The 21,613-nt window shown below is 35.5% G+C and overlaps 1 protein-coding gene across 2 annotated transcripts in view; it reads right to left on the reverse strand.

Annotated features, from left to right (window-relative positions):
- Positions 1-21,613, reverse strand: part of Naaladl2 (N-acetylated alpha-linked acidic dipeptidase like 2) — a 1,234,236-nt gene that overhangs the window by 236,127 nt on the left and 976,496 nt on the right. For both annotated transcript variants that reach the window (XM_029474777.1, XM_021158905.2), the window contains exon 10: positions 18,181-18,327. In XM_029474777.1, the coding sequence (XP_029330637.1) occupies positions 18,181-18,327 (147 nt within the window). The remainder of the gene's footprint in view (positions 1-18,180; positions 18,328-21,613) is intronic.

Below are 21,613 nucleotides of genomic sequence, written 5' to 3' on the forward strand. Positions count from 1 at the left end.
ATTTTTTAGTGCAAGTGGACAGTAAAGGTGGCTTTAAGTCACATCCTGAAATAACACAACACTATAGGCAAACCTGATGTACAACGTGACAGTAGTTACATTGATTATAACATATCAATATAATAAACTATTATTATGTTCTAAAATAAAATTAAAAGTTTTCTCTACTGCTCTGCTGTCATTTAAAATAAATATAAGCAATACATGCATATGACCAAAACTGAATGAAAAAAACGGAGGGTGGCAAAAGAAAGGAAGAAAGGAGGGAGGGAGGGAGGGAGGGAGGGAGGAAAGGAAAAGGAGAAAGAAGGCATGAAAGATCAGAGTTTGTGAACACATAGTAACTCTGGTAAAAATAGAGATAAAAATTAGATTCATCCTTGGATTTCACAAAGGCAATGGGCAAAAAATAGGAGTATTTACCTTGTTTTATATTTTGCTTATAGAATGCTACATTTTTTATCTTTTTTTTTAACAATATGTAACTAAGTATTGTGGCTATGGATATAAAAAGACTGAGGTATAGAAGATGAGTTCTTCCCTAACAGTCTAAAATTTCTTTCCTAATGCCTTTATCTTTAATGAATTTGTTTTTTGTTTTGCTTTTTTGGGTTTTTTGTTTGTTTGTTTTTACATCCCAAACACTGCCCTCCTGCCAGTCCTCTCTGCCCATCCCCCTCCTCCCTCACCTTCTCTTTGGAAAGGCTGGAGGCCCCATATTGGGTATCACCCACCTGGTCCATCAAGTCTCTGCAGGAGTAGGCACATACTCTCCCACTCAGAGTAGAAAGGAACAGATCCCACAGACAGGCTGGAGCTTTAGGGCCAGCCCCAGCTCCAGTTGTTGGGGAACCCACAGGAAGACTGAGCTGCATGTCTGCTACATATCTTTAGTTTTTTTTTTTCTTTAAAATTTCCCATTAGATTAAAACATGAGAATTCAAATATTAAGAACATCCAAAGATATTACATGCCTCAAAATATTTCTATACTGTTCACACAGTTAACTGTAGTCCAAGATCCCTCTAACATAGTTGAGAACACTGAGTTGACTTTTACTTTGCTTGCATAGCCTCTGCTCAGTTGGTCAGTACTTTGCTTCAAGGTTCATGAAATGAATTCTTCCTTTAAAACATCTCCCAAATACAGTGTCTCATTATCTGAGGAGTTTTCATTTTAAGGCATCTGTTTTATTCTAAGGTTAACATTTTGAAAAAGTTTGAAATATATCCTTAAAGTTACGATTTGCTGGAGTAAGCAGCTTAAATCCTTAAAGTTGCTAGGTTAAATCTTTAAATGACTGACAAAGCCAGCATCCAGTTGGTTAAATAGATGTGTGAAACCATCATTTAGGGGAAAGCAGATTCAACAGAAGATAACCATTTTAAGCAAAGTTCAGCCATTTTCAGAAGGACGAATGACATACGTTTTCTCTCACTTGTTTCAAGGTTTTATGGAGATGCATAAAATAATGTATATTGATATGACATGACAATAGAAGCTAAATTGTCTAGAAACAACATGGACAAATTGGAGAGGAAAGTAATAAAAGAGAGAATAATGGGAAAATGTATGGTGTCTAGATGAAATAAAAAACATCCATATGTAAAATTATACCATGGAATATGAATATATACACCCCAAATATGTAAATTTATAATGTATAAATTTATCTTTAAAATATAAACTTATCTTTAAAAAAATAAACCCTCATCAACCAACTCAAGTCTCTGGATTTTAGAGAATCAAATCTTTGGCTGCAAAGATTGCAGCTGCATCTGAGGGGCTTAATTCAAGCATGCTTTTTCACTTTTACACTAGAACTGATTATCTCAGCTTTGTAGATATTTAGGCTCTAGATTATAGACTTTAGGTTTATTCTATCAGTTTTGAGATTGTAAAATGATTCAATATTTCCTTTCTCCCCTATTTCCCATCAAATTGTCTTATGTAACCCTGATTAGTCTTTTTCAAGTTCATGTAAAGTTAGATACATATTCTTAAATACATAAGTATATCTGCTCATTGGGTATAATGTTAGCAGTATGTATGTTTTCAGGGCTGATCATTTGTTATTAGATACTCTTCTTTGGGGGAGATCATGTGTCCTGCTCTCCATCATTCCTTTAGAACCTCTACAGTTTATTGTTATTCAACTTGACTGGCCCCGAAGGTGGAATAAATGCTATTTTTAAAAATGTTTTAATACTAACACTAAATCAATACAGACATATGTGTTCCTTAACAGTCAAGTTAATCTACACATAATAATTTAGTTTCCTTGTGATCTAGACTGTCAGCATTACTAATGATGTGGCCATCTCTTCCAGAACCACTCTCCATATGGAGGGTTTTTGTTTAAATTTTATTTGTATAATTCAAAATTCAGGTCAACCTGGAGCTTGCTGATTATTGGGTAGGCTGGACAACCAATTAGCTCCAAGGATTTGTCTGTCTTTGGTCTCCAGATCTGAGATTCCAAATTTGTATTGCCAAGAAAGTTTTTGCATTATTGCTTAGAATCTGAATTCTGGTCCAGACATTTGCATACCAATAACTTTACCCACTAAGATATCTCCATATCCCACAGCTAAATTATTTTTATAACCTCTTTATTTCTTGAGAATACATTCACATCTATAAAGAATTTTGTTCAAACCCATCTCTCAGTAGTTTCCCTCTAATTTTCCTCCCAACTTTACTCTTTCATTTTTAAAACACAAGGGAATATAACTGGAAAGATGCATCAGAGGTTAAGAAAAAGGCTACTATTTCACAGATCCCTGGTTTGATTTGCAGAACCCACAGAGTGATTCACACCTGGCTGTGTCTTCAGTTTCAGGGAATCCATATCATTTTTCTGATGTCTGAAGTGTCTGAAGGCACCAGGCATATATACCAGCAATACTTCCATACACATAAAATAATATTTTAAAAATCAGAGACAAAGAAAAAACATTGTCAACTTAGTGATGCCTATATAAAAAATGATGTATTATACACACACACACACACACACACATATATTAGATAGTTGAACAAACTCAAATACCTTTACCCAATTTAATAGATTTAGTAATTAAAACAAGTCACATTTTCCCCTAAAGAATAATAAATTCAACTTTTAGGATTATGTGATCATTGCTTCCATAAAAATTAGTAAATTGGTATTTTTCCTATTAGTCCATCAGAAGGAATCTGGGCCATGTGGACATGTGAACCCACTACCCTAGTATTATGTTCATATCAAGGCAGCTTCTGATATTATTGTGTACATATGAATTCTCTAAAATCATGAATTCACAGGAGTCTTAATATCATTGATAGCCAATTGAGCCTTTACACCTGACCTGGGAAGCTAGTTATAACATAGAGACAAACTACCCAAAATTTATCTTCAATATTTTGTCATGTCATGATCTTAGGATAATCAATACACATTTATTCTTAATTGCAAATTAGTATTTGTTTGGCTACTTTTAAAATAACTTGACACAAGCTAGAGTCATTTGGGAAGATGGAAATGTACTGGGTTGGCCTGTGGTGCCCTTTTTGAGTGATTATCGGGAGGGTTGAGATTACTAGGGGTAGTACCAATGTTGGTCAGTGGTTCTGGGTGCTTGAACAAAGCTGGTTAAGCAAACCAGTTACATTTCCTTCATTGTTTCTGCTTCAGTTACAGATTCCATGTTCCCTGCCAGCTTTAGTTCCTTCTGAAGCTTCCATCAATGATGGACTTTGAACTAAACAAAGAAGTAAACCCTTCCCCTATTCAATTACCTTTTTGTAGCTCTATCACAGTAATAGACACTAAGACAGTACTCATGAGGCTTTGCTTCTGAGACTTCATATGTATAACAAAATCATTGCATGTTCAAACGCATTGTATACAACGACTTTAAACTTGTTCCTTGACTATATATTATTGTCATACTTTAAATGATGTTGAGCTCATTAATAATATATAAGACAGTGTAAATGTATATAGTTTTGCATTGTATATTTTTCAAATATTGAGAGGAAAATAATATATATAAAACATATATATATATATTTATACATATAATATTTATACTGATAGATGTTTAAAATATAACTTTGATATACTGTTAAAATTTCAAATGCAAATTCTAAGTATGACTTACATGAGTACATATTTCATAAATTAGAAGTGTCTCAAAATAGGAAGGGATGTGAAATTTATAATCCTCAGATAAGATTCCTCAATAGATAAAAACAAAGCAACTCTATAGAGATTTAACAATGAGGAGATATCTTCAACATATAGGTATAGGGTTTTTTTTCTTTCCTTTTTTCTACTTCAAGATTGTACTTAAACCCTCTACTGCATACACTTAAAGCAATCTTTCTGGATAGGGAAAACTGGGTCAGAATGATTTCGAGGCTAAAACTACTGAGATGAGACTGAAGAAATCAAAATGCTTACAAATTCTTTGTTCTCTTTCAGTGGAATTCTCTCTATTCATTTAATATCACAGAGACAGATGCACCATGAAAGAAGACCAAAGACAACTGCCTCTCTCATGAGACTTACATGGAGGCACGAAATTCCAGGGGGAGGCTTCAGAGATCTCTATGAAGCAAGCAGCTTTGACTTTTATCTGATGTTTTTGAATACTTACGAGATTTCATAAATGTAACTTCCTTTATAGTTTTTACAAAAATATTTGCTTATCAGGGAAAAACGCACAAAATTGTAAATTTCTGTAAAATAGACTTGGAAGATCTACATAGAGTTAAAGATAGAGATGAAGTCTGCTTTAGGCCAGCCTCATCTATAGAGCAATTTTGAGGATAGCTGAGGTGATACTGAGAAACCTTGTCAAAAAAGAGAAAAGAAATGGAGACAGAAAGGGAGAGGAATTAAAAGCAAAGCAGACAAACAACTACACTAACACTATAAAGCTATGGCACTTGGGAGCATGAACAAGTTGAGTAAGTCAAGTTGTGGTCATGGTCATCACAGCTGCCGAGCTCCAGATACAGACTTCCCTCTGGAGTACCTTACTGGCAAGCAAATGGCTTTTAAGATTTTTATTGTATGTTTAAAATTTATCTAAAATGGTTCCCCAAATGTTTTTAGTTCTAAAAATACTTATTTCATGGAAATGTGCCATTAACACAGGGATTCAACAAGATGAGCAGGTCCATTTCCACCTCCAAAGAAATTAGCTCCAACACGAAATTAGGAAACACGCAAGATATGACCACATCATCTAAAGCTGTGAGATTCACGTATATGCACAGTATGTCTGACCAGCAGAGCAATCATTATATCTTCATTTTCAAAATTGGAAACCAGATTTGTCATTGATAGATTTTTAACATATTTTCTGCTTTCTTTTCTTGGGTTTGAACATATTGATTCTCCAACCACCCCCACTTTAGCTGTTCACTTTTTTTGCCTCCATTATTCTGCTCTGATCTGCTTTCCTGTTGAACATATATAATGGGCTTTTATATGTATAAGGAATTCTAAGACCTACAAGTGAATGAAAACATGGTATTTGTCCTTCTTGTCCAAATCACTTGGTTTAATATGATCGTCTTCAGTTGTATACATGTTCTAACAATGTAATCATTTTCCTTATTGTGAATTACACTGAATACAAGATATGAATCATCTATCCATGTGCATATATTTGCATATATTACTATTATCTATCTAGCCATCCATAATCACATTTTCTATGTTTATTCATTTGCTGACGGAATTCTGGGCTGATTCATTCATTCAATGATCAGGACAAGTGCAGAAAATTATGAATGCAGAATTTTCTAGGGTCATGTTGCCTTGAGTCCTTCATCAATGACAGGGGCAAGTGTAGAAGATTGTGAATTCAGAGTTTTCTAGAGACATGTTGCCTTGAGTCCTTCAGTTCCATAAACACAAGTAAAATGGGAGGGCCATGTCTGGTTCTACATTGAGGTTTGCTCATTTTAAAATCTTCCCTAATGTTTTAGAGTATCTGCAAGAATATCTACACTCACCAACAGGGTTTATAGGCTCTATTTTCCCCACATTTTCAGCAGCATTTCTTACTTTCTCAAAAAGAGTTCATTTCATTTTTACTTCTTTTTTTTTGAAAGAACTCTATCAAATTTTTGGACGTATTTACCTATAGTAATTTTGAAGATCTTTTGAATAGAACTGCTCTCTTCATTTCTTGTTTCACGTGAAAATGCTACTGATTCTCATGTGTGGATTTTACATTCAGTTATTTGGCTGAAGATGTTTGCCAGTTCTGATAGTCCTTGGGTCTATATTGTAGAGGATAATATTATTTATCATCAACAAAGATTTAACGTCTCTTTTTAGTATTTGCATCAGTTACATGAAATGTATACTTGTCGAGCTTAGAATTAAGTCATACATTTTATTCCACAATAGGACATAGAATTCAAGGAAATGCTGATATCCATCCATACCATAATGACTTCATATTACCAATTTATAGTGTTCTTTACCTTTGAAAATTGTCAATATAACTCATTACCAACTTTTTTTCTAAGCATAACTATGAAAATATGAATTAAGCATCATAGTTTTATGATGGTGTATGGAGATAGTGTAAGATGAAAAATATTTAAGTAATCGTATTAAGAAATGTGATGGTAGCACATTTCTTTTAGTTTGTAGCTGAACTCAAAGGCAGGCAGATCTCTGACTTTGAGATCTAGTCAGTGTAACAACTTCTAGGATAGCCAGGGCTACATAGACAATCCCTGTCTCAAAAATAAACAGAGAAAGGAAGAAAGGAAGAAAGAGAGAGAGAGAGAGAGAGAGAGAGAGAGAGAGAGAGAGAGAGAGAGAATAAAAAGAGAAAGGAGGAGGAGGAGGAGGTGTAGGAGGAGGAGGAGGAAGAGGGAAGGAAGAAGGGAGGCAGGGAAGGAGGGAGTGGAACCAAGAAAGTAAGAAAAAAGAAAAGATACAAAGAAATAAAAATGAAACAAAGAGTGTAAGTGTATGTGATATCTTGTGCTAAGTTAGAGCTTGGTTTTACTTTGGAATTAATAGGTGACCTTGATTAAGTTAGTTAAGTCCTCTGTGCTAGGTTGTTTCAATTTTATTGAAAGTAGGGATCTTATCAATTTCTTCAGAGATTAGCTTAATTAGAAAAAATAAATTTGACTATATGTGTAAAGTGGTTGTAAGACAATGATATCTGGTAAAATGTCATAATTGATTTTTAAGAAATATAATTTTCCTCATTGCTTTGACTCTATTCCTGAATAGAGTATCCACTTAGCCAATAGTATGAGCCTTTTCTTTATTGGTTAATTAATTAGAAAGCTCTATCAAATAACAGAAAAATGAACATATAAATACTATATTTGAAAAACTCTGAGTGTATACTTAACAGTCAGTGTTTTGATGTGATTTTTAAAAAAGAAATGGGGCTTTTAGCAACACATATGAAAACAACTTAGAATGCATTTAATTATGACTAATTTTCTATGTTTTTAGAATTGCCTCTTTCCATATTACATTTATCTGGTAGTATGTCACCTTTTATAATGATGTCAATAGAGACCTCTCAAGTAAGTTTTCTATACTCCTGTTTTGCAAGTTTAAGCCAATAATATATTATGAATAAGCTGCTTATATAGCATGGACATCAGGCGCGCATACCCCTGAACTGGAGGGAACACCGGGATGTCAAACCTCAGACAGCATCTCATATGCAAAATGCCTTGACTTCTTTTCATGTTGCTATGATAATCTCTGAAATATCATTAATAAAATCTCTGAGAAAATGAACTCCTGGAGTAAACTGTAGAGGGCAAAAGTACCATGTGCATACCTACAAGCACTGGAGAAACCAGGAAAGCTAAACATACAGCTTATCTCTTCAATGGAATAAGGTGCTCATGTGCTCTGCCTGGAATGCCCAGAATGTTGGAGTTTTACAACCTGGAGATCCTTTCCTATCTGAGAAGACATGCTCTGCTCTATCTCCCAGAATTTGCTTATCTCATACAGTGTCCTTCCTTATTCCTTATCCTTAACACTTGAGCATTACAGTTAGACCACAAAACATATCCTTACAAGTGATGCCACTTGTGCTTCAAGACAGCCTAAGTGAAGTCTACTTTATCTTAGGTCCAGGACCATCCTGACTCTCACAGGAATTATAATTACCTCACTAATTTTATCTAGACCCGTCTACAGCATTGTTTCTAACTCAACAAAAACTATTTTAAGGATGAATCCATATACTTTGCTAAGAACTTCAATATAAACATATGTTAAGCTTTGATATATGCATGGGGTGGTTAATTGTTATCAGGATTTTTTTTGAAACACTGTGCTGTTCTTAATTATGGCTAAGTTAAATGATCTGGGCCAGATTCTACAAGTCTTGCTCCAGTACCAGCTAGAATGACAAATGGCTGTGGCACTTCATTCTGACCTCATTCTGATCATAATTGCCCTACCTGCGTAAAGCAGGAGAGTCACGACAAAATAAAATGGTTAAGTTTTGATCATAATTTACAGTAATGCCATAATATGATGTCATAGTGAAAGGAATTTGAGATAGTTGGTCACTTCATATCCACAATCAAGACACAGAAAGCACTGAATGCTTACTGCTGCTCCATTTACTCCATTCAGAAACCCCCAAACAGATAAGGTGGTTATTTCTAACCTCAGTTAACTTAATCAAGAGAACATCCCATGGGCATATTCAAATACTCATCTGCTAGGTGATACCTATCAAACTCGTAATTACTACTATACTGGCTGGTTTTGTGTGTCAACTTGACAAATCTGGAGTTATCACAGAAAAAGTTTCAGTTGAGGAAATGCCTCCATGAGATCCAACTGTAAGGCATTTTCTCAATTAGTGAGCAAGGGGGAAAGGCCCATTGTGGGTGGGATCATCCCTGGGCTGGTAATCTTGGTTCTGTAAGAGAGCAGGCTGAGCAAGCCAGGGGAAGAAAGCCAGTAAAGAACATCCCTCCATGGCCTCTGCATCAGCTCCTGCTCCATGACCTGCTTGAGTTCCAGTCCTGACTTCTTTCAGTGATGATCAGCAAGGTGGAAATGTAAGCTGAATAAACCTTTTCCTCTCCAACTACTTCTTGGTCATGATGTTTGTGCAGGAATAGAAACCCTGACTAAAACAAATTGGTACCAGCATAGTGGGGTATTCCTATGACAACCTGACCATGTTTTGGGGAGGACTGTGGAAGGACTTTGGAACTTTGTGCTAGAAGATCCATTCGGTGTTAAGAGCTCTGTCAGATGTTGTGTAGGAGCTTGGAAGATAATGCTGAGAACAGTGCAGAAGATGGAGGCCTGGCTTGTGAAATTTCAGAGGGAAAATTAAAGGCTTTTCAGGGCCATTGCTATTTTGGATTGTGAAGATTCTGTGGTTCTGGTTATCTGGGGCTGAAGAATCAGCTATGATTAACAAGATACCAGAACTACTAAACCAAAAACTTTGCATTACTGGGACTATTNATGCTGGTTAGCTGGAGCTAAGAAATTAGTGGTGATTAAAAAGAGACCAGCATCATTGAGGTGACATCTTTTGGGAAGTGTTTTCCTAAAGCACAAAGATGCTGTGTTCTAGAGACAGCCAAGGTTGTACTCCTGCTTGTGCAGGACTTGGTAATGTATAAGGGTTAGCCAGGTGGTACTGGTTTTGAAGGCATGAAGAGGTCACAGAGCAGCTCTCTTATAGAACCAAGACTACCAGCCCAGAGATGGTTCTACCCTCAAGGGGCCTTTCCCCCTTGATCACTAATTGAGAAAATGCCTTACAGTTGGATCTCATGGAGGCATTTCCTCCACTGAAGCTCCTTTCTCTGTGATAACTCCAGCTGTGTCAAGTTGCACGCCAGGGGAAGCAAGCCAGTAAAGAACATCCCTCCATGGCCTCTGAATCAGCTCCTGCTCCCTGACCTGCTTGAGTTCCAGTCCTGACTTCTTTCAGTGATGAACAGCAAGGTGGAAATGTAAGCTGAATAAACTTTTTCCTCCCCAACTGCTTCTTGGTCATGATATTTGTGCAGGAATAGAAACCCTGACTAAGACAACTACTAACCATAAGTATGAGTGTCCCTGATCTGTGAGCACTGGTCATTGTGCTTCGAAGAAATCAAAACTGTCAGTTAACACTTTTAGAAAACTTTTATTGTATTTAGTTTACTTGAATGTATCTATTCTCTAAGTTCCAATCTCCATTACTATTGCATGGATGGAAGAAACCTTAGGTTTTATATATATTGAACTCCTGGCATACTACTAATTTTATAAAAACTGCATAAAATTGCTAACTATAAAATGCATACATTTAAATTAAAATATGTCTAAACAAATCATATGAAACTTACCATGTACTCTGAAGTTGAATATTGGCAAACCATTATGTAGCCTACCATTAAACCCACTTTAATAAAATTAAAGATTTTATTATAAAAAATTATAAAATTTCATTGTGCCCTTATGCCCTAATAATACCACTTATCACTATACAGATCAAATACCGTAAATAGCATTGGAGTTAAAATATAGTGCCTATGATATATATTTTGACCTGATTATGACAGCCATCCAGAAAAAATGTTCATAATTTGAATTCCAAAAAAAAGACAAGCATATGGGAAAATTGTCCTCCTTGCAGCCATCTGGAAATATTAGCCAATTTGAAGTATGATTTTGAATTATCCATTTGGGTCTTAAGGGTTTCTCCATTCTTTGTTTTTTTCTCCCAATATCTGTCTCATATTTCAATTTCTTGTGTTTACTCCTCAGGCTCTTGGAAGCGCACAACAACTTTAATAGCACTCCCTGTGTGACAGCCATTTCATATATTGTGCAATCAAAGCTTCCCCAGCCTGCTCTGTAACTGTTGATTTGTTGATTGGGGTTTAACCTTCTCTTCCAAAGAAATGTCTCTACAAGGCAGAATGCTTCATAGAACATCAGTATATGACAGTGTTTTATTTTCTACTTCGTGGTTTTTTTTTTTTTTTTGTCAGATGAGCAGAATGATAATGCCCAGAGATGACCAGAAAAGACATGCATAACATGCTGAAGCATAGCTCATATCCTCCAATGAGGTAAAGCTGAACACTTATTGTGCATTATACAATACAAAGTAGGCCAGTGTAGTTAAGTCACCTTGCCCATACTAGGGTTCTTCCAGGCCAGAGAGTTCCAGGTCTCCCTACAACGTGAGTGGCTTCAAGATGACATGTTTCCTTTTTCAATTTTTGCACTTTATTCAGAAGGTCGAGGAAGTTCATTACAATTTACTTAAATTACACACAGAAATTAACATCTAGGGAGCTAACATTTTTGAGTTATAAAGGTGAGACTAAAAAAAATATATTTTAATGAGAATGAGTATTAGTTACATTTTTTTGTGCATCTTTACCAAGACAACATACCACAAAGGAATAAATGCAAGAATCGATCATGTAATAATGTGTTCCATTAAATTATATTGGTAACATTTATAAAATGTAAGACAATACCATTCTATTCAATATCATGGTTTTGACTTTAAACATCTGTTTTTGTGTGTGTGTGTGTTTGTACAGGTATTGTCCAGGACTGCATATGTTAATGAATGTACACATGGGGTGTATGCTTATACAGACATGTGTATAGGACTGCATGTGTTTATGCATGTGTACATGGAATGTGTACTTGTACAGTTGTGTACAGTACTGCATGTGTTTATGCATGTGCACATGTAACACACACATGTAGGAGTGCAGGGCTACATTATATGTTATCCCTCACATGTAATTTACCTTATTTTGAGACAAAAATCTCTCATGGAGCCTTGGAGATTCACTGAATTTAGTAAGGCTCGCTGTCTAGTGAGCTATGGTATTGCTGTCTCTATCTTTCCAGAGTCATGATTATAAATGGGTACCATCCTACTCAGAGTTTTCTTGGGCTATGGAGCATCATACCCAGGTCCTAATGATTGCCAGCCAGCAATGGACCTAAGAACTAACTAGTTCTCTAGTACTTAATTAACTTCAAACGAGTTCAGTTATTTCCAGTAATTCATATTATAGTTAATTTTTAATAATAATTATGTAACACTTACATTAACTGAATATATATTGAATCAATGCTAACTAAAATATAGTGTTAGTGATGTATTATTTACAAAAGCAAAAATTATAAAAACTAAAAGATCCTTAGTGTCTGTAGATGTTTAGTGGATACAGTTGGAAACTCTTAGTGAAACAATTCTAATGGAAAAATAACAATACCATCTACTTTGACATAATATCATTAATAGTTTTCCTAAAATAAATTATAATTATGGATAATTTGTGTGTGTTCGAGGGTGAAACAGAATTTCTCTGTGTGGTCTTGACTGATCTGGAACTCATTCTGTAGACTAAGGTGGCCTCAAAATCACAGAGATCAGCCTGCCTTTGCCTCCAAAAGGCATGTGCTACTACCACCTGGCTGATTATGGTAAGTGACTTAAATATTAAAGACAGTTCTTTCTTTCTTGTTTCCAATGATGACATATTTTTATGTCCCACATTGAAACTCCATAAAATATTTTCTAGTTAGGATAAGATTTCTTCTGTCAAATATTGTAAAATATCAGTAGAATACATGCAGAAAGAAATGAAATTTTTTAATGATCTGGAATTTTGTACTGACCTTTGAATGGTAATCATTTGTTAACTTAGAGATGATATGGCTGTGTTCAAAACAGAAAATATAGTGAAAGGATGATTCCTAATTTATATAAAAACAGTTCCTTCAGCTCTTCCGCTAACTCTTGCTTTGGGATTCCCTTGTTCAGTCTTGGTTGACTTGAGTGTCTGCATCTTAGTCAGGTTATGGCAGAGCCTTTCAGAGGACAGCCATACAAAGCTCCTGTCTATAAGCACATCTTGACATCAGCAGTAGTGTCAGGGTTTGGTGTCTGTGGATGGAATGGATTCCATGGTGGGACACTCTCTGGATGGATGGCATTTCCTTCAGTATCTGCTCTATTTTTGTCCCTGCATTTCCTTTAGACAGGGACAATTCTGGGTTAAAGATTTTGAGATAGGTGGGTGACCTTATCCATCCACTGGGGACCATGTCTATCTACTAGAGGTGGTCTCTTCAGGTTCCATTTCCATACTGTTGAATATTTTGACTAATGTTATCAAATATGTATTGGGTCCTGAAAATCTCTCACATCCAGGCATCTGGGACTTTCTACTCCTGTATGAAGAATAATAGTATCAACTAAAAGGATTCCTCAAAACTACCAGAGTATAAACCAACAACCAGAGCACATATAGACCTGTCCATGGCTCCCACTATATATGTAGCAGAGGACTGCCTTATCTGGCATTAGTGGGAGTGGGGCACTTGGTCCTGTTCCGGGGGGGGGGGTGTATTTGTGAAGGAGAGGCCAGGAAGGGGGATAACAGATGAAATGTAAATAAATAAAATAATTAATAAAAAATTTAAAAGGAAGGAAAACAATTTCTCTGATCAAAATCAAGAAAAAGTTATGCTAATATGCTAATTGATAATCCTCCTTTAAATATGCATGACTTTTGCTACTGCTTTTTGGGCTATACTCAGAAATTCTCATCTTTGCCCCATAAATTTTACTCATTGTTACAATTCATACTGGTACATATGTATAGATTTTTGTATTTTGATTTAAGAGTCACATTGGTAATAAAATCATTTAGCTTTTAAAGAAAATTAATGTATCTCACAGTGCCTTTGACACTTAGATTTCTATCTGGATCTTACTAAATGATGTTGAAACAATTATATGACTCTCAATGTTAAGTTTTTATTTCATTATTATATAAAGGTTAAATCCTGAATTATAGTGATAGATTGGTCTTCAAATGACACGTTTCAAGTAAGAGTGCAAGAACTATAAGGCTTAATGACAGGAGGAAGTAGAGCTTCAATTTGTGCTATAAAATTTGGTGAGCATAAATGATCATATGATACACTATGAATGGTAGGTCCTCTGACATGCTTTGCAGAGAATAAATATACTGCTTTAGAACCAAAATTATGTCACACAGGTGGTAAGCAACAGAAGCAATATGACTTGGACCATCATTTGTCATAAATACTACACCCTTAATTGGAGAGCATCTGTCTTTTCATTTCCTTATGGCTGTCTCAACTTTCTATTTAAACTGCAGAAATATCTCCTAACAGGTGCAAGAGTATTTATGAATTTAAAACTTTGTTTAAATGAAGCTGAAAACCAGGCATGTTTCAATTAATAGGGCAATATCTTATAAGAAATTATACTGTCATTCGGTCTATCCTGTCCATGTGAACTTTAGTTACTGGAAAGTTAAAGATGCAAAGGAAGGCGAAGATGAATGGTGCTTTAAGCAATTTCACATGATAAATTTGAATCTACAGAAACTATGGAGAAGTGTTTTAGCTGAGAATATGTATAATGTAAAGAATTGAACACACATATCTTAAACTGTTGGATTTCATTTAGAAGAAAACTAATAACATCCTACATATGTAACAGATTATCTCTTTCCAATAGCTTAGATTTCTACAGTTCAAATTTTCACATCGCTTAATTCATGAAGTTAAATGTAAAGAGGGTTCATGGACCCATGGTCTTGCATTTCACCAGTTCAGATAACTATGGTCAACTTTGGTCCAAAAATACTAAGTGGGCATTTTGAGAAATAAACAATACATTTTAAGTTGTGTGATTCTCTTATAGCATGATGAAATCAGAGAATTTGCATTATATTGGAGATAAAATCTTCAAAACACAAATACAGTCATATTGAGATTACTTAAAACATTCTGTTTTAAAACTGTAAACAATTACAGAATTATTTATTTTAGTGATAATGAGTTTAGTTATAATAGGGGATAATATGGTAATGGAAATGACACAAGTGCTTAACAATATGTGACTGTTCATGTTAACTATATAATTCCCAAGTTTGGAATAATTGGGTATTGTAGAAAATATTAATCAGTGTACATTTGACAACAGCCTGAAAGACTGTCATAAATAGTATAGAAAGATGAAGATCAATTCTGAGACAATTGTTTCCATAGAGAAGCAGAATCCAGGTGCTTCCAGAAATGTGTTGTTTTTCGATAAAGGTCAGAACAAACAAAATATATTGATGAACCAAATCCCCGTGCTTCCTCAGTGTGCTAGTAGAAAACATGTGTTTGGAATCAGCCAGATATGAGGTTGCTTCCCCTTTTGGCTATTCTGCAAATTTGTGACCTTGTTACAGATACTTCACTTTAAATTCCATTTCATCCTTATCATGATTTGGGTTAACTTATAATCAGTAATTTATAATTATTTTAGATATACTATACAAAACAACACTGTAAATTCTTACTAAATTGCAACATTGGTTCCTCCTGCATCACTGTGACCTAATATTGAGCAGAAAGAACATAAATGAAGGAATACTCTTTTTCTTCTCACAGATTTAGAGGTATTGCAATCTATAAAATCAGGGAAGTTACCAAACAGTTCATCTTGGTGGCAATATATGGTATAGCGTCTTTTCATTGCAGCAAGACAAGAATCCAAGCAGGGTTAGAGTACCACCCTGCTTCCAATGTCCCTATCAATCCAGATTTCCTTTAGACTATGCAGCCTTCATATTAGTGTCACAAGCTGACTGTGACAACTGTGAATAACATGACCCTGTGGGGGGAATTGTAAATTCAAATGATAATATGGAAGGTACTATGTTGTGTCACTTTGCTTTGTTTCTTCTCTTTTAGATACAGGCATAGGGGGGCATAGGCACATAGAAATGACAGATCCTTAGAAACAGGGATTTTGCATCCCAGCCCTCAGGGATACTTCTTTAATGACTACATATGAAAATTATAGTTTGAAAGCCAAGATAATTTGTGACAAGGCTCTAATTTCCTTGACTATTTTACTAATTGGTATAGTAAAATATATTAATATCCTTCATGAAGCTTTCGATATTTATAACCCCCCTTAATAGCTGTGTACAAATATTTATGTTAGGTTAACACGGAAAGTAAAGGTTAATATTTGGTTTTTTGGAGAGTTCAACACAAAATTATCACATCATAAGCAATATTATTTTGCAAGGGACAAATCTATTTTTAAAAGTTCTTCCCATTACATCAACATGAACAAGGTCATTTATCATTAAAGCATGGGGGACTCTCTACTAATTACTTTTGTAGAAACAAATTTAACATGAAATTATTTGTGAGGTTAGAGTTAGGCATTCTTGAAATATAATTTGAAAAATGGTTTGTTTCCCTCTGAGTGAGGCAGTTCTATAAGTGATGTGGGCTTCAGAAGTTCCCAGTGATGGGAGCATCCCCTGAGCGTTTCATTACAACCACTTTAAATTTACTGCCTCTCATCTACTTCACCACATTCTCCTCAATTTGGCAGTCCTTAAATTTTACCTTTGTTCACCTTAAAAATGAACATCTCTTGCCTCAAACACTGTTCAAAGTTATTTAGAAATATACCACTAATCTGTGGACCCTACATTCTGACAAGAAATTGTGATAACAGCAATGTTTGCTGGATGGTGGGATCTTAGCATGAGCCCAGTATTAGCTAAGCCCTGCTCATGCGCAATCTCAATTAATCTACACCACACTTTATAATGTGTACTCTATAGTAAATAAAAACAATTTATTTTAAAAAATAACTCCAAGAGGTTGATAAGTGTCTGTCTTAGGAATTTCCTCAAATCCCACAGATGTGCTAGAATGCTCTAATTCATGGCTTGAAACTTAACCAAAAATAAATAACATGCACATAACAAAAGCATTCAAGTTGATAGCATGGCAGGAGCTAGGCATGGTAGCATTGAGGGATAATGAGAGAAATTCAAGAGTGTTTAACAGGAAATTGTATGTTATTTCTTAATGTATTGATTTATTAACATGCATATATTGAGTTAGGTCAATATAGCATCAACACATCTACATTTTTTTAAAATATGGTAAATGAAGGCCAAAATGATGGCTAATAGATGAAATCCTTCCTACATAACCCGATAACCTGTGCTCAATCCCCAGGTTATACTGTAAAAGAAGGAAATCTATTCTTAAAATCTCTCCCCCAATTTCTACAGGCCTGCTCTGACATGTACACCCCAACCTCATATTCATACAAATAATAATAACAATAAAATTAGGTTTTAAATGTGTTTATAAAGATAATGGGTGAAAATGTTACCTTCAAACAAGTAAATCTGAAGTACAATCCCTATATTACCAAGGAATTAATTTCCTCACAATATGATTCCCCTGGAGTTTGTGTGCTTCATAAGTTTAAGTGGATAATGATCACTATCTACAGGGAACCAAGAGTGTTGAACAGAAAGCTCTGGTTGTTAATGTATATAAACTAAACACTGCCACAATCTAATAGAGTTTAGGATTCTGCATAGCTGGAGGTAGGAATCCACAAACATAATGTAAATACTCCTTCCTGGACATATCCATGCTTAATGACCAAAGTACATGTTCCTCTACTTTTAGTCATTATGGTGTCAATGTAATAATTTTCTGAAGCAGGTTACTCTGGAACCTCTTACAGACACATGAACTATGTGTTCAAAAAGGTTTGGATTTGCCTGAAAGCATGAGCCCAGTACTGTGACATAATTCTGAGAAATATTGAAGAACTCAGGTCCATAACATAGAAGACCAAAGTCAATGAAAGAGAATCATGCTTTCATGTTATAATTTGTGGACCAGTTTTTCAGGCAGACAAACTATTGATAAACTTTGAAGAGCTTAACCCATAAGACTCACATAACACAGAGCACACGAACTGCATTTTCTCTGTGCAAGGTGAGAAGAATCTTCTGCATGTGCCTTGTGGTTTTTGGAACACTGAAGACTACAGTTGTGTTTTGATGCTAATCCAATGAATGATGTTTCTTCTTGTGAAGCTTTCTGTGAACATGTAACAGTTTAAGTCTTTCTAAATTGAACACTCTTTAAGAGGCTAGCTTTTCAAATAGGCTTACAAAGCCTCTGAACAACAAGATGACTTCACAATGAAACCCCTCCCAACAGTGACCTATTTGGTATGAAAGATGAATACAAAGTTATCTTAAAATGAAATCTGAACATCTGCTACATTGTGGTGAGCACTTTACATGTGTAGGAACAATTACCTCTAATGTTTTGATGTCCTCATAAGCAAACTGCACAGTCGGAACTCCAAGATAGTTGATGAAATAGTCAGCATCACCTTGTATCTGCACAGAGCTGACATTGGCTCCTAGGCACTGAGCTCTCTGCATGCAGTTGAATTTAATTTTCTGAAAAACATAATTAAAATAATATTAACATAGAGTCATACTTCCCAGATAATTTATACGTCAGTTTCACTCAAAATGTGAGCCAAGGACCGGAGAATCATTCAGCATCAATGAAATTATATGTTTAAAATGCACATGGTTAGGTTGGAGGACCATGTACTAACAAGACCATTTGAAGGTAGATGCAGGAATCACTTCCAGTTTTTTGTGTGTATGATTCTGAAGCTAACAGCAGTATAGCATTAAGGCAAATGAAGGTGATGCATATCCCTAGGCACTGGACACACACACTCACACCCCTACACACACACACCACACACACACACCACACACCACACACCACACACACACTGTTGAAATTTGAAATCACTACTAGTGTCCATAATAAAATTTTTAACAAAAAATTGTCAACCTGTTGACATTCATTTTTCATGTAAACAAGCCAATGTGTTGTGGATTGAAACACTTAACTCCTTAATTAGCAGCTATTGAACAGTTTCTCTCTTGCAGCTTGAAATGCTTTAAGCAAAATCTCTATAGGTCAACCTGCCAGCTGTATTAGCTTTATGCCAACACATATAATGTCAAAAGCACCAAGGATGCCTCCAGACAACTATGCAAAAGATGGACGCTGATTGTCATGGCTCTCCAAAGCATAGCCTCAGTTAGGACTCTCAGAGACCATCTGTAGCTGATTTTTCAATCACAAGCTTCAAAAAATCATTTCTACCTTGACCAGAGGAATAGAAGTTTTCCTAGTGCAAGAATGACTATGACTGGCATTAAAATGAGAAACAGAAACAGGGAATCAGTGATTGGTTCAAAATACAAACCTTAGTGAGTGTGATTAGCAAAATTTGGTAATGGTGTAATTGGACCAAGCAAGTATTTATGATCGGCCCAAATTAAATGACCAAGGATGGTTGGGTTCAGTCCAAACACCACCAGTTACCATCATTTGGGTAGAATGTAAATATGAGAGACACTCTCCTGAGCTGTGCCTCTCCTAAGTTACTTAGGCCAGTTTGTTTCTTTGTATTAGTCTTTTCTTGACTACTTTTAGTTATATGAGCTGAGAGAAAATCGTTAAGAAAAATGCATCTGGAACCCCATGGCACATGGCAGAGGTGGAGACTGACTATCATGGTGGCTGCTGGCAAGCTAAAATGGCATTTATCTCAGCTTGCTAGTGGGAGTGGGTACAGGGCTAGTTGGGGAGCAGGGCGGGGGGAGGTTATAGGGGACTTTTGGAGAGGAAACTAGGAAAGGGGATAGCATTTGAAATGTAAATGAAGAAAATATCTAATAATAAAAAAATGATGTTGCAGTCATGCTGACCACAGACCTATTCCATGGGTTCAGTACTGCTGAGACCTGGTGACATTGTGGTCCAAGGCTCCACAAAACCCAAGTTTCTATACTGTACCATGCTTCCAAGCATTACGCTTTGGATTCAAACTCAGAACATCGGCAGACTATTTTTGATTATTGAAAATTCAGCTGGAGATACCATATTGCCACCAAAATTCTGACCTCCTCAAATTGTTATGCCTATATGGTCTGACCACACCCTTTGCCTAGTTCTTACATGCCTACCACATCTTACCACAGAGGATGAGACTCTCAACCTTGGCCCCTGACAGTACACTAGAACACTAGATTTCCCTCTCTAGCTCCTTATAGTCTTTGCCAATTCACTTCTATTTCTTCCTTTATTTCAGCTTTCCTTTTTCTCTTCCTCTCTACCCAGTGACTCTGAATGTATTCAGGTAGCTAGGTTCTTTCTTTTTATAATTTAATAGCAGCTAAAGGGAAAGTGTGGGCTATCTGTCTTTAGTGGCATTGCATCTGCAATGTGGGTAGGACTGTTATTTTTTTCAAGGAATAGATCAGTGTAGATAGCAGGTAGTAGCTAGTTGCTATCATGAAATGGATCTTACTGGCTACTGTTGAGGTACCTCATCATCTAAGAGCCTTGAGCAGACTGAATTTATCCTGTCACAGCTCAATGATGAGAAACAATCTTGGGAAGCAGTGGTGGAAAGCAGATCGCTAGATATGAACAAAAATAGCAATCTGCAGGAAGTACAATTATAGCAGAAAAGCACACAGTCAGACCACATCAATGCAACATAACACTTGAATGTCATAGCAGTGAAACAGAGATCAGCCAGCAGGTCCACCTATTGGTTATCCAGTATTGTAAAGCTCAAGAACTATAAAGTGAATCCATGCAGATGAATGATTAACACTTGGAAAATCTTGAAAGGACAAAGGGAACTCCTCCTTCTGTAGATACCTCCGCACTGTAGTTCGTTCCCAGACTCCCCGTATATTTAGGAGACATCCCCTAGCTAGGCCATCAGACACCTTCGGAAGCATAGTCTACGGACTCGCAGAGGGCATGATTGGTTTAGATATCTTGCTCACAGAGATCTAAACCAATCATGTCAATAGGGCAATGAAAGAGGACCAACTAAACTGAATATAGGTTAGGTGAACAACAGAAACATTTACAATCCAGGGTCAATACCAGAATGAACTACAAGGAGACAAGAGATCACAGGGTACACTCAGCTTCTGCCCACTTCCACAATAGTCTTCATGGTACAGGAGACCTAATGTTTGCTCCAATATTTCTGTCTTTTTCCCTGTTTTTTCTACTTTCATTTCCATATAGGTCTACTGTGTCCTTTTTACTGTAATTTTAGCAGCATTTTTACTTTTTCATGTTGTTAAAAATATATTTACCTTCATAATTTACTAAATTTTTAATTTTATTTTCAATATTATATCATCTTAATTAATTTTCTTGCTATTAGTTTATTTAATTTCATTATTTTAATATGTATTATTTTACTTCTATTTTGGCATGCATTAATTATTTTCCAAACTTTATCATTACTATATGATATTTTGGCTATTCGTTTTCTCTACCTTGGATTTTTTTCAAATATATCACTCTTTCCCATTACCCTCCTTAACATTATTTTTGAATTCTCTTCATTTTCCTTTATTTTATATATAATTTTTTGACTTCCATTTTCCTTAATTTTTTCACTATTTCTACCTTTATACACATACACATATAAGCATATATAGTATACAGCTGAATAATAATTTCATAGCTTAACACTTATATATGTCTAGTTATTTTCTATTTTATAACATTAAAGATAAATTAGTGAAGCTTACTTGATTTAATTTTAAATGTGTCTGTATTTTATGTTTTGCTACTGTTGATATTATGTTAGTTTGTTTTCATATTTTCTGAGTGTCATAAAAG

This window comes from Mus caroli, chromosome 3 (assembly GCF_900094665.2).
Source record: "Mus caroli chromosome 3, CAROLI_EIJ_v1.1, whole genome shotgun sequence".
In the NCBI taxonomy this organism is placed as follows: Eukaryota; Metazoa; Chordata; class Mammalia; order Rodentia; family Muridae; genus Mus; species Mus caroli.